The 24,718-nt window shown below is 33.6% G+C and overlaps 1 protein-coding gene across 1 annotated transcript in view; it reads left to right on the plus strand.

The window, feature by feature from the left end:
- Positions 1 to 24,718, plus strand: part of LOC114346012 (protein couch potato) — a 408,847-nt gene that overhangs the window by 303,076 nt on the left and 81,053 nt on the right. The window contains exon 6 of the mRNA XM_050649860.1: positions 20,969 to 21,111. Coding sequence (XP_050505817.1) covers positions 20,969 to 21,111 — 143 coding nt within the window. The remainder of the gene's footprint in view (positions 1 to 20,968; positions 21,112 to 24,718) is intronic.

A 24,718-nucleotide genomic window follows, 5' to 3' on the forward strand; every position in this document is an offset into this window, starting at 1 on the left:
GCTCTGCTTGACTATTTGCAAGAAGGGCTGTGTCATCTGCGAAACGTAGGTTGTTTATTTTATGACCATTTATTGAGATGCCTTTTTCCCATCCTTCAAGTGCTCTTCTCATAATATGCTCTCCATATATAATGAATAATTGTGGAGATAGTATACATCCCTGTCTGACACCCCGTTCTGGATGAAATTCATTTGAAAGTGCGTCAAGCACTTTAACTGATCCAGTAGTGTGTTCGTATAGTTCAGTTATAAGCGAAATAAGGTGTTGGGGTACGCCTACTTCTTTTAGTATTTGCCATAAGTGTCTCCACTTGACCCTGTCGAACGCCTTACGATAATCTATAAAGCATATGTACAGTGGAATATTGAATTCTTTAGATTTTTCGATTATCTGTCTTATATTCAACAGGTGTTCTCGAGTACCTCTACCTTTGGTAAATCCAGTTTGCTCTTGTGGAATTTCTCTTTGAAGGAATGTTTTTAGTCTGTCGTTGATTATATGTAGCATTATTTTACTGGCATGTGATATAAGAGAAATAGTTCTATAATTGTCTCATTTATGGAAGCTGCCTTTTTTATGAATTGTGGTTATTGTAGATGTTGTCCCGTCTTCAGGCCATTGTTTTGAATGCCATATTTGGTTACAGAGTAGATGAAGTAATTTTACGCCAGTTTCTTTTGTGGCTTTGAGCATTTCTGCTGTTATGATATCTGGACCTGGTGCTTTATTATATTTGAGCTTACTGATCGCGAGTCTTACTTCATTTTCAAGTATATCAGGTCCTTCTTCCACTTCGTCAGAGATTTGGTTAACAGGTTCTTGGCGTTGATCATCTTCATATAGGTCTCTGCAATACGATCTCCATGTCTCTGCTATATCTTCTCTGTTTGTTCTCAGAGTTCCAGTGTTGTCTTCAATGGCCCAAGTTCTGGCTTTAAAGTCTCTTAAGTATTTTTCTAAATAGATCTCTCGGCTGATTATTCTGATCATGTCTCTCAATTCCTTTGCATATACCCTGGTAGTACTGGTTTTTGTCTGTCTTGCATCTTCGTTTTATTTCTCTAAAGAGGTTTCTTAAACTAGCTTTTTCCCTTTCACCATGCACGCCACTTTCGCCAGATCACAGCAACAGAAATAAAAGGTAGCCGCACTGCACTGCTACTGTTTTCATCCTGAAGAACATGCCTGTGAACACGATACAGCAGCCATCGCAAATTGTGTAGCTCGCATACAGTATCCTCGTCTGAAAGGCCCCTTATGATGGTATAATAAGCATACCTGATGTTGTCTGTGCTGCTTCCATTGATCTTGATTCCACCTAGGGCCTCGTCTAATGCTTGTCTGAATACAGACTCCAAATAAAGATTAATTAATAGCGGAGTTGTTCATAAATTGCAGTTTTTCTCCGAATTTTAATCATGTTTTCACAAATTAAATCAGATTTAAAAATGAATAACCATTTTCAATTTAGTTTCAACACGAAACTACACCCGCATCATATTCTAATTCAATCAGAGAGTGCAGCAAGCACCCCTACCGGTTTCGAAACTTATTAGTCTCTCATCTGGAGATACATATGCTGTTCTCTCTGACCCAACCAGGACAAACCCCGTCGTGCAGTTACGGATTGCAACGAACGAAATGGCAGGGATGCCCTAGCGGCAACTGCTAGCAAAAGACTAAGTTTTCAATCTAATAGCACATAAAATAACACCCTAAAATATTACTCAACAGCCCACCAGATTGAAAACAATGGGAACTTTCTCTGGTTACACCTACGAGGCTTCTAAAATTTGCAAGCCATAAGGGTGTTGAGACTAAAGGAAATGAGGAATTTTACGATTTATAATTCACGTCCCATCTCTTCAGCGCGGTAAAGTAATGGACGAAGCAGATGGGACGTGAATTATAAATTGTAAAATTCCCTCATCTTCTTTAGTCTCAGCATCCGTTATGGCTTGCGAATTTTAGAAGCCTCGGAGGTGTAACCAGAGAAGGTTCCCATTGTTTTCAATATGTTGGGATGTAGAGTAATATTTTTCGTGTTATTTTATGTGCTATTAGATTTAAAACTTAGTGTTTTGCTAGCAGTTGCCGCTAGGGCATCCCTGCCATTTCGTTCGTTGCAATCCGTAACTGCACGCCGGGTTTGTCCTGGTTGGGTCAGAGAGAGCAGCATATGTTTCTCCTGATGAGAGACTAATAAGTTTCGAAACGGGTAGGGGTGCTTGCTGCACTCTCTAATTGAACTAGAATATGGTGCGGCAGTAGTTTCGTGTTGCAACGAAACTGAAAATGGTTATTCATTTTTGATTTACATGTTTACTCTGATTGGAATACGAAGGAAACCATTCTCGTTGGAAATTTACCGCGCTGAGCAGATGGGACGTGAATTATAAATTGCAAAATTCCCTCATCTTCTTTAGTCTCAGCATCCGTAATGGCTTGTAATTTTTAGAAGCCTTGGAGGTGTAATCAGAGAAGGTTCCCATTGTTTTCAATCTGGTGGGATGTAGGGTAATATTTTTAGTGTTATTTTATGTGCTATAAGATTGAAAACTTCAATTCGTTTTTTGAATCAGATTCATTTTATTTGTTTTTCTTTGAGAAATTGGTGATTTTCTTCATTTTTTTGCATTTCATGTTTAGTTACGCTTACTCTTTTGTTAGGAAAGTTGTAGAACATACTTATCAGCAAATTTTAGATATTCGTTTGGTAATGTTACTTTCAATCGTTTCGGTATAGCTTTCTAGTTGTCTAAAATCTAGTGAAGGAACTTTTCAGTAAAAATAAATCGAAATATTACTTAACTATAATAAACAATTTTACGGAAGAATGATGCCTAACACAGAAATCTCTTACTTCAATTTGTTCTAAAAAAAAAGAAATTAGTTCAGCACAGAGCACAGCTCTCTCCTTCTTTTACTTTTTCCAGATCAAACAAACAATTTTGAAACAATTCTTTCCGCTGTTGGATTCAACAATGGCTTCTGTGATGGGAACCAAATCCACCATGGGCGTCACGCTAAATTTTATAAGTCGTTGACACCTGCATAAATGACAGAGTTGTTTGAACGGTTTTACTAGTTACTTAACAAATTGCTTTCTCTCGGTTTTTATGAACAAAAATTTTTACCATTACTAGTTTTACTTTAGTTTAAGTAATTATGAAATTGTAACACCGAACATGAAAGTATGAAGGATATAAATATACGAGTTCTTATTCGTTTTCGAACTGGTTTTTCAAGATATATTAACTGATGTTTTGTATGCAGATAGACAAATTAGCAAAGTTATATATTTGGCTGTCATTTCATAGTAAAATAAAATGCTTTAGCTGACTTTGTGTGGTGCTTTATATTTCTCGATATCTTTCTTCGTCAAATTTTTGGCTATCTCTACCAGTAATATTGTCGTCATTTGGTTCTGTAGAAACTATTTCATTATTAGTAGTGTTACTTCCGTTTGCATCTATCTCAAGCTCGGACTGAACCTCAGTGGACTAAACCTCAGTATCATTCTCTGATGTTCATTATCGGTGAAGATATTATTGTCTTCTAGTATGCTATCAACATTCAAATTCATAGTTACTTCTAAGAGTTTTTTATGTTAGAGAGGTCTTTTATCTTCCCACTTACTGCTAGATGCTATCTGAAAACAGGAAAATTAAAAAGCAACTCAAAAATTAAAAAAAAAATGCAAATACCTATCTGTATAATTAACAAATCAAACTTTTGTGAAAACTGAAAGAAATCCTTCTGGTCACCTGACTGTACTTTAGAGTTTATACCAGTTTATTCAATTTTATTAAGAAAATTAATAAAAATATCTAATACTCAGCAATAATAACTATTTCTATATAAAAGAATATTCTTGGAACATAACATAAAAACATTCGCTAGTCCGTAATATCTTCTTCAATAAAATTTACTATTTCAAATCACACTCTAAAAACACAGTGAATCAGCACGAATAATATTTGTCGAAATATCGACGTTGACAGTACATATTACCAACATAATATTTATATTTATTGGACAGTTTGAATATTACGCAAGAGTACAACAGACAATTTCGTATTTTTGTATTTAAAAATTATATATTCTATTGATACTTTTATAAAGTCGTACTTACCGTGGGCCAACAAAGGGATAAATAATATTAGGTCTGGATCCCGCGTATGAAAAAAAAGTTGATTAATAACAAGCTGAAAATTTGTTACTAGCTTAAGGGTGTCTAGTCGGACAAACTTTGATATATGGCAACACTGGAACAGGAACAATTTTAATTGTGGAACAGGTTAAAAATTTAGAACGGTCAGACCACGAAAACGGCACATGTATTTTGTCCGACATAACAGACTTAAACTCTACGAACAGAGATTAAACTCTCATGCAAAAATCAGACTGCTATTTATCACCAAATGGGCGTTTTAATGAGTGAAACATGTAGAATATGTCAAATGACAGGAATTGTGACAAGTGATAAATAGCAGTCTGATTTTTGCATGAAAGTTTAATCTCTGTTCGGAGAGTTTAAGTCTGTTCTGTCGGACAAAATAAATGTGCCGTTTTCATGGTCTGACCGTTCCAAATTTTTAACCTGTTCCACAATTAAAACTGCCCCTGTTCCAGTGTTCCCATATATCAAAGCTTATCCGACTAGACACCCTTAAGCTATTAACAAATTTGCAGCTTGCTATTAATCAACTTTTTTTTCATACGCGGGATCCAGACCTATATAATTTTTGTACCAAATTTAATGTTTTCAAATTTCTTCTCCTTCTTCTTTTTGTGTAGACATGGCTCTGTCTGTTTTTCAATGTGCATCCAGGAAGTTGTCATTTCATCGTTTTCGGTTTTTTTCCACCTATCGTCTTCCTATTGGGAACAGTCTCTCGCCATATTTGTTGTCATTCAGCTTATGTGGTCATTTCATTCTATTCTTCTATTGCTTACCCAGTCCCTTATGTTTTCCGCCTTGCATCTCCGTCGTATAATTGTACTTCTAGCTCTGTCACTTAGTATCTTACCATCAATTTTTCTAAGGGTTTTCATCTTTGCTGTTTCTAGAATTATTTTTGTCCTCTCTGTGTCAGGTCGTGTTTCTGCACTGTGATGCGTCCTCTTCTGAATCCATATTGATATTCTCCTTTGGCGTTATCTATCTTTGTGCCATCTTATTTTTTTATATACAGCAAGTATTTTATATGCAGTGTTTAGTAGCGATATTCCCCTGTGATTATGGCATAAACTTTTTTCGTTTTTTTGTGAATTGGGTGAAGTTTTGCTTCAGTCCATTCTTTTGGTATGTGTTCTTGTTGCCAGATTACTTTTATCAAATTTCCAAATGCTTAATTAGTACTGGTCCTTCATATTTAAACATTTTAGCTGTTACTTCATCCTTTCCTGTGTTCTTGTTTTTCTTTAGTTTCTCTTTTATTTTTTTATTTCTTTTTCTGTTGCGGATATTTCATTTAAAAGCTCTTCGAAGTATTCTTTCCATTTGATCTGTATTTCCTCGTCGCGTATTAAATTCCTTTCATTTTTGCTTTATGTACAGGTTTTCTTTGGTACCTACCTCTTTTCTCATTTTTTACTTCCTGATATAAATTGTAATTTCTCCATGTTCATAGCTTTCTTCTATGCATTTCAATTTATCTTCATTGTATTTTCTTTGCTTTGATTTTATGATTCTTTTGGCTCGTTTTCTTTGTTCGTTGTATTTTATCTCCATCTCTGGTGTTTTTACTTGCACCATTTTGAGTCTTAACTTATTTCTTTCATCTAGTTCTATTTTACATTCTTTATCAAACCATCTTTGTATTTTTCTTTTATATCTCTATTACTGGCTTGCGCTGATTGGGTCATACATACTTTTATTTGAATATTTACTTTGTTCTTCTTCTGACAGTAGTCTAATGAGTTTATTTGCTTTGTACCATTTTTCTGTTGGTTTCTAAGAACTGGTAAAAGCTGTTTAATTTTTATTAAAACTATAAAGTGATCTATGTCTGCGTCTGGTCGACTATACATACAGTATAGCCCGAAATAAACAGTACTGAAACTGAAAAATAGGTTTCTCTTTCTGCACGCTGTTATACCCAAATTAACTTGTATAGACCTGCCAACTAATTCTTAAAAATTAATAATTATTAATAATTGTTAAGAATTACTTGACAGGTCTATACATATTAATTTGGGTATGACAGCGTGCAGAAAGAGAAACCTATGTTTCAGTTTCAGTACTGTTTATTTCGGGCTATATTGTATTATGTTTTTTTATACATTTTTCTGTTTCTGTTTTGACGAGCACATGAACCATTTGGTTTACTGTTTTCCCATCTGGCGATCTCCACGTTCCTTGGTAAATTCTTTTGTGTTGGAAGTACGTGCTCATAATAATGATCATAATCCTTTTCTTTGCAAAATCTATTAAGAAGTGACCATTTACATTAGTTACTTCATCTTCTTTTTTTTTCTTTAAGTACCGTGCCCAAATTTTTAGGCGTGGGTAGCTTCCATAACAATTTGCCGATATCGTTCTCGATCTTGTGCGGCATGTAACAATTGATCTGCTGATAAGCCAGTCCATTGACGAAGGTTTCGGAGCCATGAATATTTCTTTCGACCAATTCCTTTTTTTCCGTCGATCTTTCCATTGAGTATTAACTGCAGCATCCTGTATCTGCTACCTCTCATTATATGCCCCAGATGTTCAAGTTTTCTCTTTTTTATTATCTTCATTAAGTCACCTTCGCCTTGACCTACTCTGTTTAAGACTTCTCTGTTTGAAATGCGTTGAACCCAAGATGTGTCTCGTTTATCCAACATCCTAGGTATTTAAAAGTGAATTAGTGTCTCGTTTATCCAACATCCTAGGTATTTAAAATGGTTAACTTTTGTTATTGATTCATCACTGACAATTAGTTGAATAGGGCCGACGTCTTGTTTACTAACCACAAGTAACTTTGTCTTTGTTGCATTTATGTTAAGTCCGTTACTGGAGCATTCTCTAGTGACTCGATCAATAAGGAATTGAAGATCTTCGATATTTTCAGCCATGATCGCGGTGTCGTCTGCATATCTGATGTTGTTAATAGTTTCTCCCCAGATTCGAACTCCACATTGTCCTTCCAAGGCTTCATTAAAAATTATTTCTGAGTATACGTTAAACAAAGTTGGGGATAACACACAACCCTGTCTGACACCTCTTTGAATGCAAATTTTGTCTGTTTCTTTGCCGTCTACCAGAATAGAAGCTTCTTGATTCCAATATAGATGTTGTAAAAGTCTCAGATCTTTATCATCTATTCCAATCATTTCTAGATATTCAAACAACCTATCATGTTGAACTCTATCAAACGCCTTCTCAAAATCTATAAAGCAGACGTAAATTGGTTTCTGTACTTCGCATGATCGTTGAAATAATGTTAACATCGAGAACAGAGCTTCCCTTGTTCCCAATCCTTCTCTGAAACAGAATTGTTTGTTTCCCATTTTCTCTTCACATTTCTGCTTGATTCTATTAAGAATTATCTTAAGAAGTAGCTTGAGAGAGTGGCTCATGAGACTAATTAGTCTAAAGTCTTTACATGATGATGTATTAGGTTTTTTTGGGAGTGGAATCAATGTAGACTCCAACCATATCTGTGGCATCATTCCAGTCTCGTATATATGGTTATAAATGTTTGTTAATTGTGAGACATTATCGTCATCCAGAAGTTTGAGCCAGTCTGATGGTATTTGATCAGGGCCTGGAGATTTCCCATTTTTGCTCTGTTTGATGGCTTTCTCTACTTCCGCTTTTAAAATACTAGGACCAGTATTCGTATACTTTGTGGTGTTAAGTGGTGGCCTCGTATCCAGGAGGAGCTCTTTTATATAGTTAGTCCATTCTTCCTTTTTTTCATCCAAGTCGAGAATTATGTTACCTTTGGAGTTTCTCATAAAGTGAGGAGTTCTTTTTCTCTGAGTGTATGTAATTTCTTTGAGCTTTTTATGTATATTAAACTCGTCATGTTTTCTTTGTAGTTCTTCCATTTCACGACATCTTTGTTCCATCCAGTCCTCTTTTGCTCGCTTAACCTCATTTAACCTCATTACTTCATGCAGACTATATTTTCCTATGATGGATAGGTACATACATATATTTCTTCTTTTCATATTTTGGCATTAGCATAAGATAATAATATTGTTATATCGTATTTTGGAATATTTTCGAATACTGCAATATATTTGATTATAGAAGCCTTCCTTTATTTCTATGTTTTTCTCTTCAGTCGGTCCATGTGTAGATGTTATTTTTACACCAAAGATCTCACACCGTAAATTAACTTTCCACTTTTAAAGCCGCTTCCTCACTGGTAAATTTTTACGTGCGTATTGACCTAATGGTTCGTCGCAAGAATCTGCGTCGCAAATTTTACTTCACGATCATCGAAAATTTGTTTATCGGTCGTTTACACTGCAAATCGTACGCGACACAAATCCTTTGATCTTCGCTCAAAAACGGACAACCGTTGAAGCGTGTGGGTTGTGAGCTTCGAAAACTCTTGCGTCCGATTTATGCGACGAAAACGTCCGCATTATTAGCTCAAATTTACCTCGAGCACGCAAATATTTGCGACGAACAGCTGGTTTGTCCCAAATTTTTACCAGTAAGGACGCGGCTTTATAAATAAATCAGACTATTTGTATTTGTCTTTTTCATAATGGAGTTATAATAAAAGTATCTTATATATTCGTAAGTATAATATAACATAGATATTTAATTACTTAAAACTTGTTTTTTCTTTTATTGTTATATTTTTATCATCTACAGATCTTATTATGTTATATCGTAACATTCAGATGGTAATTATTATGCATACTTCGTTAAGTTTTTATATTCCTAATTTAAAACTTTGTATTTAAATTAACACTGAACTGAAGGTTCTTGCTAAATTTTATCAAAATTGTGTATCTCCGTTAGGAAACCGTTAAAAATGTTTAGTCTACCTGTTGACAATATCACAATTACTTCACAATAAACAGGTAGATTAAATGTGCCATGGACAAAACAAAATATTTCAGTTTCCTTTTTTTGGTCATTAAAAACAATTACAAAATTCTATAGAGGGAAACAAAATACAAAGAGGTAATTGCACTTCCTGTGACACTTCGTAAAAACCGTGAACGTATGTGGTTGTAATTTTTTTTCCAGTACAGGACTTCCGCTTCTAGGTCACTGAAGCGTGGCAGTCACATTTGAAAACGAGTCGAATAAAAATAACACAAAATCTGACAGTGGCAGTACCGGAAAGGTACAGTTTGTTAATAGACGAAGGAATAAAGCACTAAAATCGGCCTTACTTCCGAAAAAAAAAACGACAAGACGGATCTTAATAATTCTTTTTGCATTCGATTCGTGAATGCGCCAAGAAACTTTGTGAACCGGAGCCATGATATAATATTGAAAAACTGCATACAAAAAATGCATTATTAAAGTGCATCTCAAACAGACAATAAAAAAAGTTCAGAACTCGTCAATTATTATCGGCGGAAATGAGTTCAATTGTGTTACTCCGTGGTTTTTGGGGTCGCTGAAAACGAATATGACGTCAAAAGTGATCTCCGGAGTACCTGTTGCCAAGGGTATTGACTGTTTATCTCGTCATTAAAATTCATTAAAAAAATTAGTCAAAAATCATTACTCGTGGGTTTTGGGGGCTGCTAACGACGGATATGACATCAGAAGTGATTTTCGGAGTACTTGGTGCCCAGGGTACCTAATTTTTAGCTCTCTTGTGGAGTTTTCGGCAAAAAAATTATTAAAAAATCATTCAAAAATAATTACTCGCGGATTTTTGGGGTCGCTAACGACAAATATGACATCGGAAGCGATCTCCGGAATACCTGGTGCCCGGGGTACCTACTTCCTATGCAGTTTTCGGCAAACTCATTAAAAAATTAGCCAAAAATCATTACTCGGGCGTTTTTGGGTCGCTGACGATGAATATGACATCAGAAGTGATCTACAGAGTACCTGGCACTCAGGGTACCTACTGTTTACCTCGTTCTCTGAAGTTTTCGGCAAATTCATTAAAAAATTTGTCAAACATCATTATTTACGAGATAAACAGTAGGTACACTGGGCACCAGGTACACCGGAGATCACTTCCGATGTCATATTCGTCGTAAGCAGCGCAGGATAAAGGGGCGGGCGAGCCGGGCGACCGCCCGGGGCGCCAAATTTTGGGGGGCGCCAAATTTTGGGAGACGCTGATATATAAATATAATATTTTTTACATTCATTATTTTTTTAGACTTTATAGATTATCTTTGGGCTAAGATTACTCCTAAGACAATTATTATTGAATAATTGTAACAATAAGAAAACTATTTCTAGCATTCTAGCTCACAAAAATTCCCTAATAAAAATAATGCAACCTAAAAATTGTTATGACTTTTAAAAGTCATTTGTCAGGTACCTATCACTTTTATGGTAACAATGTTATACATACATACTTAAAATACACGAAAATCAGATTTACGAAGTATCAACAAATTTATGACTAGTCAGGTATATTATTATACTGGCGCTTGTCATGATAGCCTCAATGGTTAAATAGTTTTGTCTTCCTGTTCTGTAAGCTTTGCATTATCAACATTGTCGTGTGTCCGTGGGTGTGTAATTTGAAGTAAAAAAACAAACTGGATATGTATGAATAATTAGAAATGAGTTCTTTTTCATATGAATATATAGAAATTTATTTCGATTACTTTATAAGCGTTAAGATGATTCACTTTTTGCATAAAAACGGCACGACCGACGTGTGAAAAAAATGAAGAATAGATTTTTGTATCACAAATTAAACGAGTACCTAATTCCAAAAGATTTTTTATTTGAAATATCTCAGTGGCGTACTATGTTTTTCTTTAAAAAAAATCAGACCATTACCTGTATTCGCGCCAACAGTAGATATAAAATTCTTAATTTTATTTCAAAAAATGCGCAATAATTACCTCTTAAAACACATCAAATTTCATTTGCATATCTGAGCCGGTTTTAGAGCAATAAATAAATCGTCAGTTTGTAAGAAAAATTTCAACACCCCATATCTCGGAAACGAAGCATTTGTGGACATACGTTTATAGAGCAAACACCCTGTATATAAGGATTTCCACAGTTTTCACTGTATTCTTTCACTCACCCGTTCTCTTCAGTTCTTTCTGTTTTGCCAGTCCCCTGCCTGCAGATTTCTTTTCTATTGCTTCGTCCACTTTATCCCAGAATGATCTTCGGGGTCTGCCTCTCTTCCTTCATCCTGTCGGGCTCCAATCTGTTATTCTGTTTAACCAACGATTTTGGTCTGCTCTTCTGCCATGTCCGTACCAGGTTAATCTCTTTTGTTCTATGTAGTATATTATCTCTTGAATCCATTAGCATTCTTTTCTCTTTAGTTTCTATGTAAATTTCTATGTTATTTATTCTATCTCTTCTACAGCTTCTCCTTAGATATTCCATCTCTATTGCTCTTATTTTGCATTTGGTTTTCGTATTTTTTATTTAATTTTCACACTCATTAGTCAGAATACTTTTTGTCATGATGTTATATATTCTTCTTTTTGTTTTTATACAGATGTTCTTATCCCACAGTACCTAGTATTGGGTTTAATTTTAGTATGCAGTATATTGTTTGTCCTAGTCACTCGATACCTAGAACCATAGCTTGGTTCTAGGTATTGAGTCATATACCTACTCATGATATAATAAAATAAATTAATAAATTATTTAATTTTAATTTATATAGATGATTGTAAGGCCAAGGATATGTAGAGAAAAAATAAAGGTGTATAAGCTCGCGTTTGCAAAAAAATATCCTCGTGCTCTTTTATGCTAAGTGGATGCCACTCCCTCAATTTAGTTATTGGGGATGCAGCTATATCTTGAGTACAATCAACATGTTTTTTTGGTATTGTAGAAGGTTTGTACACATTTTTTTCTGCTTGTTGACAATGTTCATTTATCTTTTACCTCGCTAGTTCGTCGCTTGAACTTCAAATGTGCTCGTCATGCTATGCCCTCAGTGGAACCTCGATTATCCGTCTCTCCATTAACCGTCACCTCTGTTAACCGTCAGGGTCCGTACATACGTTGTATTGACTACATATGCAAAAATTGGGTCATCAATTCATTTTGTTTGAGCATTGCGATAAGCCAAACGAAATTCGCTGAAATGTACAGTGCGGTAACAAATGAAGTTATGGCTGAATCAACTGTTTTGTTTTCGTTGACTAAAGATGAAATAAACGAATCGTTAATTTGTGATAAGGATGCAAACGGCTATCGATTGCTGACAGATGATGAAATCATTGAAATGGCAAAAGAGGCGGACGAAACAGATTCAGATGCTGACACATACTCGGAATTTGATAATGGCAATGTCGATGATGTTATTGCAACTGACAAAGATTTGCGTAAAGAAGCTAGAGAAGCTGCATCGCACATGCAAAAATTCATCGAGTGGTATTCTTGTCAAGAAGAAGCCAATAAAGTAGATTGCATGATCTTACGCGGATTAAGAAAAATGTGAAGCATCAGTAAAACAAACACAGATTTCAAATATTTTAAACCAAATTGATTCGATTGTACGATACTAACAAAAATTCCTCTTATCTTGTAAAACAAAACATATATGTAAATAAAATTTGAGAGTTGTAGGTACTATCAATTTTCAATTTTTTTTAATGTTCTGTTAACCGTCTTTACGATTATCCGTCATACCCTTGGTCCGGTGCCCTGACGGATAATCGAGGTTCCACTGTAAATATATTTTTTCATAGTTTTTAATCGCAAAATTTTAATTTTTTGCCTTTTTTGCTATATTTTTATATTTGCAGTAAATTTTTATATTCTTGTATGAAGGGGCGCAAAATTTTATTTTCCCCGGGCCGCTCAAAACCCTAAAACCGGCCCTGGTCGTAAGAGACCCCAAAAACCCCTAACTAATGAATTTTAACTAATTTGTTAATGAATTTGCCAAAAACTCCAGAAAACGAGGTAAGCAGTAGGTACCCTGGGTACCAAGTACTACGTAGAGCACTTTTGATGTCATATTCGTAGTCAGCGACCCAAAAAACTCTGAGTAATGATTTAAGGCTAACTTTTTAATGAATTTGGCGAAATCTCCATAAGAAGTAGGTACCCTGGGCACCAGGTATTCCGAAGATCGCTTCCGATGTCATATTCGTCGTTAGCGACCCCAAAAACACCCGAGCAATTATTTTTGACTAATTTTTTAATGAATTTTAATGACGAGGTAAACAGTAGATACCCTGGGCACCAGGTACTCCGGTAATCACTTTTGACGTCATATTCGTTTTCAGCGACCCCAAAAACCCCCGAATAACAAAATTGAACTCATTTCCGCCAATAATTGACGAGTTCTGAATTTTTTTTATTGTCTGGAATGGATTTTTTGTATGCAGTTTTTCAATATTATCGTGGCTCCGGTTCACAAAGTTTCCTGGCGCATTCACGAATTATTAAGAATTATTAAGATACAAAAAGAATTATTAAGACCAAGAAGGTTAAATGGTTAAATTTCAATTTAATCATGGATGAAATCATCAAAAACGTCAACAAAGGAAGAGGATATAGAATGGGAAACAAAGAAGTAAAAATACTCTGCTACGCAGACGACGCAATATTGATAGCCCAAGATGAAGATAGTCTGCAAAGATTAGTCCACAGATTTAACATAAGAGCAAAAGAATTCCATATGACAATTTCATCTCAAAAAACTAAAACAATAGTAATCAGTAAAAAACCAATCAGATGCAAAATAGAAATTGATGGTATCAGTATTGAACAAATAATGGAAGTAAAATACCTTGGAATTACATTGTCAAGTTACGGAGACCTAGACAAAGAAGTGAGAAATCAAGTACAAAAAGCAAATAGATTGGCAGGATGCCTTAATAACACTATATGGCGAAACCGACATATTAACACTGAGATGAAGTCAAGAATTTATAAAGCCAGTGTAAGACCAATAATGACATATGCATCAGAAACAAGACCCGATACAGCCACAACACAAAGACTACTGGAAACGGCAGATATGAGAGTACTGAGAAGAATTACAGGAAATACACTGAGAGATCGAAAGAGGAACGAAGATATTAGAAGACAATGTAACGTACAGTGTATAAACGAATGGACACTAAATAGAAAAAAAGAATGGAACAACCATATAACCAGAATGGGGGAGACACGTGTGGTCAAAATAGCACGAGATAAATCACTAATCGGCAGAAGAAGTATCGGCCGACCGCGCAAAAGATGGAGCGACAACCTTCCATAGAGGTATCAATCCGCCAATTAACAAGCAGAATTGCTTATAAAGAGGAAGAAGAAGAAGAAGAAGGTTAAAGGACAAGACGTCCTTTTTTTCGGAGGTTCAGTGCTTTATTGCTTCGACTATACTTTGTTTCATATTTATTATAGACCAGGCGGTGCCTGTTTTGGGTTGGGCAAATCGAATATTATCTATTATTATTATCTAATATACTTATTTTCTTTTTAAACAGCTGTCTTCAGCTGTTTAAAATTCAGTCCTGTCCTTGCCGGATGTTTCTTCGTCATGATAGTTTTTTCCTTCCTAGTCCTCTCTTTCCGTCGATCTTTTCTTTCACTATTAGTTGAGCATATTGGTACCTACGTATTGTTTCTCAGTATGTGGCCTAGTTATGATATTTATCGCCAACTGTCACTAAGGTCATTCATTATTGTACTCATTTTCCCTCATACGTCATATCATTATAGTATTTGATGTCCTCGCCATTAATTCATTAGGTGAAATTTTGGAAATCTCATTTTTAAACAAAACTGAACATTATGATGTAACAAAAAAAATGTGCAAGTTCCCTATTACGTAAATGCCACAAAGATATAGCTTCAGAAACATATCTTCGAAAAGTAATATCTAAAACTACATTTCAACAGGAGAGGGTATCTATTATTTTGAGTGATTTCAGTTTGACCACTTTACGTCCTGTTTGAAGATTTGTGAAGATTTGCATTTGTAATGTGCTGCCAGTTGTAAACAAATAAAGTATAAATAATTTCTTTCCAGTTTTGGTTTTAGGAGTTTAATTGCAAACGTTTGCTTGAACTGTAGCTCCGAATTAAATTTTACCGAGTAATAGCAATAAGCATAATAGACGGAGAGCTAGAGCCGAAAAATCATCGTCATAAGTAATATGGAGTTTTTCCTGTGAAATGTGTCCATTGAATATTGAAAATTATGACCTCTTTCAGGTTGGTACCTTTATCAATGCAATTCATATGGCTAAATGTCAACGTTAAAGTGAACTTTAGTTAATGTTCACTTTAAGTTGATTATGAAACCGGGCGTTAGGTGGTACCAAAAATATTAAAAATTATTTTGTGGTACATGACTCAAAAAGATTGAGAACCACTGGTCTATTGTATATTGATAATTATGACCCCTTTCAGGCTGACACCTCAGTGGATACAGGAAGTAGCAATAAGGGATGAAAGGGGAAAGTTAGTGCCGTCATTAAAGATTTTCACCTCTTATTTTGTTAAACCTGTATCGATTTGCATAAAAATTGGTGACTAGTTAGAGCATACCTCAAGAAACAAAACTGATTTAGTGCCACCTCGCACTTTTACCCTGGTGGTGGATACCACCCCTTCCTGGGGTTGAAAACTATTTTATTAAAAATAACCCCACAAATAGATAGAGGGACGAATTCTAAGTAAAATTTGTTATAGCATGTTATTAAAATAAATCAATACTTTTTGAGTAATTAAAGATCAAAGATTTGTCTATTTAAGAGCACATGCGTGAAGTTACGGATGATAAAAAGAACATATTAATTAATTGTATGTTAGTAAAATATTATTTTTATACTATTTCCTTTCGATATTTAATTGAATTTTTTCTATCAATATAAACTGAATATGTTCAGAAACTGGGGGTGTCCAATAATGGGTACATTTGACATATTCGAATACACTTTTGCTAAATTTATAATGTCGAAATAATATAAAAATAATATTTTAGTAACATACAATTAATTAATATGTTCTTTTTATTATCCGTAACTTCACGCATGTGCTCTTAAACAGATAAATTTTTTATCTTTAATAACTCAAAAAGTATTGATTTATTTTAATAGCATGATATAACAAATTTTACTTAAAATTTGTCCCTCTATCGATTTGTGGGGTTATTTTTAATAAAATAGTTTTCACCCCCGAGAACTGGTGGTATCCACCCACAGGATAAAAGTGCAAGTTGGCACCAAATCAGTTTTATTTCTTGAGGTATGCTCTAACTAGTCACCAATTTTCATGCAAATCGATGGAGGTGTAACAAAATAGGAGGTGAAAACCCTTAATGACTACACTAACTTCCCCCTTTCATCCCTTGTTGCTACTTCCTGTATCCACCGAGGTGTCAGCCTGAAAGGGGTCATAATTATCAATATACAATAGACACATTTCACATGCCAAACTCCATATTACTTATGATGACGATGATTTTTCGGCTCTAGCTCTTAGACTATAATATAATGCGTTTGAAGTTTTATACAATAAAATAAGTCTCTCTATGCATTATATACCTAAATAGAGCAAAAGAATACATTTATCTATTTAGCCATTTTATTGCTTTTTCCTCAAAGGCGAAGTAAAAAAGCTTTGGTATAAGCTTTTTTACGTTTTCAATCTTGATGCTATTATTTCTTACTCTACCTCTTTTATTTTTAGGAGCGCTAGTAAAATCGCCGCAGGATATCTTTCAGCGAGGTTTAATATTTAATTTAAACTTAAAACACCGTATCAAATATCGCAGCTTGGTACTGTTTTAAATTAAATTTTGTAGATACTAGAGCGAGAGAAAAGGTGCTGGTTATTAAAAGTTGCATTTTTTTGGTTTCCTATTTCATGAAGGAAACATTTTATATAGAATTATATTTAACATCTTGATTAAAAACATTTCACTTAATAGGAAGCTACTTAGTTATTGTATTTTTCCTTGGTAATTCATTTTCCGTGATAAACCGGGGATAAAGCACACAAAAATAAATTCAAATTTGTAAACATTTCTGTATCATTTAGGTCTCCTATTTTTAAAGACATACTTTTTTTTATTTAATTGTCCCAACTCTTGGTAATCAGCCTTGTGTGTTTATAGCCTTTTATATTTATCCCAAATCATTCTATTGACTTGATCTGTTATGTGGCAAAGTCTTGACTTGGACCCACCTATTATATAGTTCTAGTCCTACTATGATCACACAGCAGGACAACTGTATGATAGGGAAATTGACTGTATCTTGTGAATATCGCAGGACACCCTTGTTTGTCTCATGACCAATCCTACTCCCTCTCATCACCATTGTCGTCACCGATCATACACCGACACTGTAGGCTATTCGTATTCATGTTCGGGACGCTTGTCGTTTGATGTTCAAGTTCTTCGCGGTATTGTTTTCTTAAAACTTAGGTTACGGTACGACGATAATAAGTTCCATTTTTATTTTTAAAATTAGTATTTAGGTTTACTATTTAATTTAAACTTAAAACACCGTGTCAAATATCTCAGCTTGGTACTGTTTTAAATTAAATTTTGTAGATACTAGTGCGAGAGAAAAGGTGCTGGTTATTAAAAGTTACATTTTTTTATTTCCTATTTCATAAAGGAAACATCTTATAGAATTATATTTTACATCTTGATTAAAAACATTTCATATACAGTGGAACCCCGATAAGTTGGCCCCCGATAACCCGGAAGTCCGGCTAACCCGATTTGATTTTCATCAGATAAACATTTTTATTTTCAGTACATATTTTGTATTTTGACAATGACAACCGTTCTGGGCGTCGAAATGTTAATAACATTATTTTTTCAATTTAATTGTGGCTTATTTCCCATCAAAATAGTTAATTATCAGATAAACATTTCAACAATAAAAATGTATTGTTATGATCTGCTTCTTATTAATTTTATATTAATTATTATTTATTTGATTAATTATTTAATTGTCGCAAATCATACATAAAAATTGAATAAAAAATCTCAGGGTGCCTTTTTATACTATTAAAAAAAATCCAAATTATCTCACGTTATACTTATCTTCTCTCGTGGGTTCAGTATCTCTTAGTTGATCCTAATCAGGATAAAATAGGGAAAATAAATAAAGCAAAATATTAAAATAAAAATACAGAATTGTCTTTTATTTATCAAAATCAATACTCTGAAATCTATCGAATCTAAAAAATCTGTTGTCACAGATGTCCGAATGAAATTTTCACCACTTAAATTTATTATAGTTAAAAAAAACAATTTATCGGTTTGTTCCCGATGACTTTGCTAAAACAAACTAAACAAAACAAATTTATGTATTCGCAAGATTTCCTATATTTACTATTTACTTTTTGAAATATTGGAATTTTAATTCATATGCTTTTTACTCAAAAATTTAGTTTCCGAACATAAAAATCTCTTTCACATAAATTGACTGACCTTTTTCTTCACTCACTCTGATGTCTTCTCGTGACCCAAAACAGCTCTCCCTCATTGATTATGTTAAAGGCTACTCATCAAAGCCCTCTCCGTTCTCCAGCTTCAAAACTATCAGCATACCAGCACCAATTCTCCAACAAGCCGGGCCTTCTTTTGACACGTACTCGATTCAAACAAACACTCCAAAAATTCTCTGCTCTCCTTCTCACAATAATACAGAATCAAAGAGGTATTTCGTCTCAATTTGATCTGTCTCTCGTTCCACTTTTCAACACTATTCTCCACTATCAAACAGCCACTGGTATCTGCTAACTATCTATCCACTAAACACGTCGAACCGCTCCTCATCGATGCCAAAAACATAATAATCTTTTCTTTCTCAAACTGTCTCAACTTTCAAGCTTCTCTTTCCCCATTCCAAATTTCCTAGCCAATCAGAAACATTTGTCTCTCCACCTTCGTCTCTTTTCATTCGAAAACAAACAGTCATTCTTTCAAAACTATTCCTACCATCATAATAATTACTTTCGGAGAAACTCTCCAACATATACTCGTGTTGAAATAAAGATATTAAAATTCCAACTTTCTTTTCAATTATCAATTTCGAGAAATTTATAATTACCTATACCCTAAACAATCTTTTTCCATTTTAAATCTAAATACATCGTTATTTTCACTTTAATTATTCACAAAAGTATTTAATGGTTCATCGGAAAGCTCATTAAAAGAGAAATCTACTTACATCCAAACTACATTCTAAGAAATATCTACAGCTCAATATACAGGGTGTATCAAATTTATGTGCCCGCGTTATTTAAAAAAAAATAATTTAATTTTTATTTTGCTTTTGATTGATAAAATTTAAAACACAATAGTATGTATGTAATATAATATTTGAGAGATAATGTGTATTTGTGTAATTTGAACTATACGATAGTAAAAATGACTCATGGCACAAGCCGGTAGAAACAACAAAAAAAGCTTCAAAATGTGCCCAAACTTCTACTCCGTAAACTCGTAATAACGTAGAAAACACATATCATCTGATGATCGAGATACTTTTACCAATTGGTAAAGTGAGTTCTGAAAAGAGACTTGATTTTACGAACGTTTCTCTTGCTTTCCCTATGCGTTGTTTTATTTCAGTAGAGTGGTCCCATTGGCTGTTAATGTTGGTACCAACATATATGTAACTGTTTACCCTGTCATTCGGTTAATCAAATGCAGTGTATTTAATATTTCGCGCTTACTGACTACCATGTACTTTGTTAATTTCGTATTGTATTCGATCCAATTCACATTCTCTACTTACATCTTATGTGCGCGACATTATTGTTTGTTAACCATCCAAACTATCTGTATTAGCGACTGCGTTGTTAGCATATTTTATCTTATGTTATTTAGACGCAATCCGTTGACTAATACGCCTTCCTGTATAGTTCTCCCAGTATTTGCTCCAACTATACTCAGAATACATGTTAAATAACACCAGGGACACAATGTATCTTTGGTTTACTCCTCTATCTACGGAGCTATAAACCCACGTTTTGTATATATTTCGACACTCCCTTTCTTGATTGGTTCTTTCTTAGTAACTGGTTGACAGAACTGAATTAAATTTTAGAAAACTATGAACTTTCAGAAAGGAATTGACCTTTCTTAACTTTGTAGTAATTAGTATATTATATGTAATTCTTAAATTATTAAAATAGCAACTCTTAATTTTTTGGAAACAATATCTAAAACAAAACTATGGAAAATACACTGTTCCTAAAATCAAAAAATTGTAATTCCGAAATACCAAGTGTACTATGTATATTTAAATTTTACATTTGGAAGATGTTTATAAAAGCCTCAAAATGTCTATAAAATAAATTCATTAATACAGTTTTTTTTTTGAATTTCACAGATACGTAATATACCTGAAAAATTAGAAAGATGTACCTACGCAAGTCATGTTCCTGGTGGATGCAGAACCGATTGAAACTTGTAACTTCAAAGTTCCAGTTTCCAGAGAATTTCAACTCATTTCCAGTAGCGAGGGCTCTCTAAATCTCGGGACTCCACAGTTCGAAAATTTTACCACAGTCAAATCAATGAAGTTTACTTTTTATGATGGTCGTTCAAAAGACCATCTTTCTATTTTGATCACAGCAACTGTCCCAATCTTAAAAGCGTATTTAATAGTTTTTATGTAAAATACAGTTGTCAGTATTTCACAACTTTGTATAGAATTTTAGAGTTTTGTATGTTATACTGTAAATGTGAGATTTTTCCACTTTTTGGGGCTTTGCTAAATTTTTGTAGCTTTGTTTAAAATGTTTAAACAAAGAATTATTGACAAACTATATTTTACAAATATCATCCACAATTAATTTGACCGAGAACTGATTGTCACTCTAAATGACAGTATACTTTTCAGACCTGGGAACGCCTTTCTTTCCTGGCGCGCCCGAATTGTGGCACCACCCGTTGGCATACAGCGCAGCCGCCGCGGCTGAACTGCCCGGTGCTGCCCTTCAACATGCCACCCTGGTACACCCGGCGCTACATCCCCAAGTGCCGGTACGCTCTTACCTTTGACTATCTACAGACAAGACCTTGGACTCCCAACTGCAGCCCGCAGGCGCTCCAGTTCACCATCATGTTAGTATTAACCTTTTATTTAATTTTGTACTGTTTATACATTGAAATTTATCCGAACATTTCGACGAGTTTTTGACAAAACATCGTAAGCATCAATTTTCCGAAAATGGGATTTTTATCTTAAATAGTTCCTTACGATAGTATACAGCTAATTCAAAATTATTTTTTTCCTAATAACATCCGAAGTGTCTAAAATTGAATTTAATGTTTATCGTAACCACCGCATTTCAAACTCATTTTGTGCCTATGGTATCGTAAACGCCAAGGTAGTACCGACAGTTGATGGTAAACGCCATAAATATTGTCGTTTACGTTTGCATTTGCCGCTTACGATAAGATTCAATGACCAAAATGACCGTTAGGATTACTCAGTGTTATCTTAAATGTGTTAGAATTCAGTGGAAATTTTATTTCGCTCCAACAATTTAAAACGAAAATAATAGTGGTAGTTTTTATAAATCCTTTTATTCAATAGATGCGGTAAGTTTTTAATACTTGTTTTTATGGTTTATTGTCTTTTTCATAGAATTTGAAGTCTAATTTACTAATTTGGTAATGACGTAACCTATGGTTTTTAGTTGTTCTTATGCAAATATCATAAATATTATATTTGCAACAGAAATATATCAACTTAGTAGTAAATATATCAACGTAGTAAGTTCACTGAAACCTGAAACAAATGTAGGGGAGTCAATATAGAACGAACATTGAAACATAGTTTTTAATTCCAAACAACTTTTTTTATTAACAATTTTCGATATTGCGAAATATAAAGCTAATTTACTCTTGAACAAGATTCATATTTTTTGACATACCTCGTATGAAATTAATTAAATTTAATATCTGATCAGTAGTTTTTTAAAACTAATAATAAAAAGTAATCAATAGGTTCCAAGTTATGCAGACATACTGCGCAAGAGCTCAAAAACAATTACATTTATACATTTTTAAGCTTGTTATTATTTAGGTAAGTTGTAGGTACAGAAAAAAGTTTTAATGACTTTGTATAAACATTTTTTTAAATGATATTTTTCTGTTATTGTATTACATTTGTTTTATCTTTCTTAATTTTCTCAAAAAGAAGTTGTTTATTTCATGTCTAAAGCAAAATAATTTAGTGCAGTTTAAAGATTACATCTTAAGCTTTAACAAACACATAAACTTATGTCTGAAACATGTCATACCACAGGAGTTTGTGCAAGAATATGAACAGTTAAGTTACAAAAGTGAAATTCCTGACACATTGGCAGAAACTGATGAAGAAGATCAGAGTGTCACAGATTAATATACTTATATATTAAATTTTATTTTTCTTTGTCGATTTTTGTCATGAATAATATTTTTACTGTTAAGATACTTACGTTATTTATAAATATTCATTTATAAATTGATACCTTAAAACTATCGATGTTTATCTTAAGCGACAAACTTCAGCTAAAATATACACAGACGAGGTCTCACAAAGTATCGTATGCTACATAATTTAATTAAAGAATGTTATATTACAGTTTTTTTTCTTTAATGATCTTTTTTTATGTACTAATTTATCACAGTTTTAAAATTTTAATTATATTAACCGAAAAGTCGGTAGAAGAAAAAGTCGCCTCCTGTAAAATTTGCGTTTTGTCGGTTACGATGTTTTGTCAAAAACCCATCGATTTACTATTATTCTATTACTATATAAAACAATACTTTGTTTGAACAAATTACAGTCATAATATTATGTTCGTTATTATTGTGTATCTAAAATTTCTTTGGAGACTGCACTGTGTCAAGAGGAGAATATTATATTAAATTATCTAGTAGTTTTGTTAACACATAATATTATACTTCGTCGGATTACAAGCAAAATACACTAAGTCAGTTTTTGTCATTTTTGACTTAATTACATATTGATATTGCAATTTGTTTAGTTTATGTGCTAGCAAAATCCAGTAAGTATTTTCTCATCCTTGACAACATAAAACAATAAAATTCTACATTCACTAAGTCTTTACAACAAATTTTTGTTCAGGCAAAATCTATTAAGTGACTTGCTGGATTTTGCGAAGGCAATTATTTGACATAGTGGATTTTACTGGTTAAATTTTGTTTTAAAACTCCCGTTAAAAAGGATTTAGTACAAGTTTTAGCTTGAAAAATATTGCTTCCTCGCTTTATGTGTGGTAATTGATGGGTCAGTCGCGTCCCAGTCCCAGACGTTGAAACGAAAACTTCATTATGAAACGTATTGACAAAATATTTGCCAACGTTAAAACATTTGAGAAGGAAATTGTAGATTTGTCGATTAAGAGATCGACAATCTTTATTAATTAAATATAATTACTTTAAATTGAAGAGTTTTGTAATAACAAAACTACCGCGCGAAAGTGACATCTTGCGTGTCGGACTCTACGATTTTGTTATTACAAAACTCTTAATTTTCAAAAGTAAATGATGGTTTTGCTTGTTTTTGATTCAGAGGGATGCACAATCGCCGGAGAGCTGTTTCCACTGTTTCAGGCTTTTTCAACAGCGCTAGCGTGCACTCCTCTGAATCGAAAAAAGCTCAACCATCAATTTAAGGGGAATTCGAAAGATCATTCAAGTTCCCATTGAGACGCGATCCAGCGACATCTCTTAACAAATTGAAGAGCCTCAGATGCAGAATCCACCATTAAAATGGTAAATAGTAATTTAAATCTGAGACTTTTCATGTTGAACCATTTTTCATGACAGTGGTTTCATATCCATATCCTGTGACACGCAAAGTGTGTTACAAATTCCAACATCTGAAATTAGTTTGCTTTATTATTTACGGAAACCAAACTTAGGTATACAATTTTACTATTTATGAAGCTGTTCCCCCCAATAACGCATTTTGTTATTTTTGGACATAAGTAAATGGAAAAAGAGGTAGCTGTGAAATTGGCACCTGTTTGTCACTTTATAAAATATACCATCATTAAGAGGATCGGTACGTATTTTCGGCTGCAATGCTATTCAAATGGGGATTTATTTTTTTCGAATCCTGAGAAAACTAATAAGTATTTTTGAAAAATTTAAACGCAGAATTAAAGATTACGTTATTAGCGAGGGCCGAAAGTCCCTGAGAACTTCTATAATGTTTATTTTAATAAGTTACAGGGGTGAAAAAACTAAGAGAAAATTTAGTGTGATTTTTAATTTCAAATATCTCATTCAAAATAAACTTTTTATTTATTCTAAGGGACTTTCGGCCCTCGGTAATAATTTAGTCTTTCATTCTGCGTTTAAATTTTTCAAAAATATTTATTGGTTTTTTCAGGATTTGAAAAAAATGAACACAATGCCGTGGTAATATTTTCCAAATCTGTCTTTGTCTTACAACGCACTCAGCCGAATATAATATTGTCAGCACGTATTGTCAGTCAGACACTGACAATCAGTGACAATTTTAAATATTTGACATTGCATCGGGAATATTTTGAGAAATTGATTAAATATTATTGATATATAGTGTATTTGATAAATAATTGATTTAAGACGTGAACTTAATAAAAAGTTA

Source organism: Diabrotica virgifera, chromosome 4, assembly GCF_917563875.1.
Source record: "Diabrotica virgifera virgifera chromosome 4, PGI_DIABVI_V3a".
NCBI lineage: Eukaryota > Metazoa > Arthropoda > Insecta > Coleoptera > Chrysomelidae > Diabrotica > Diabrotica virgifera.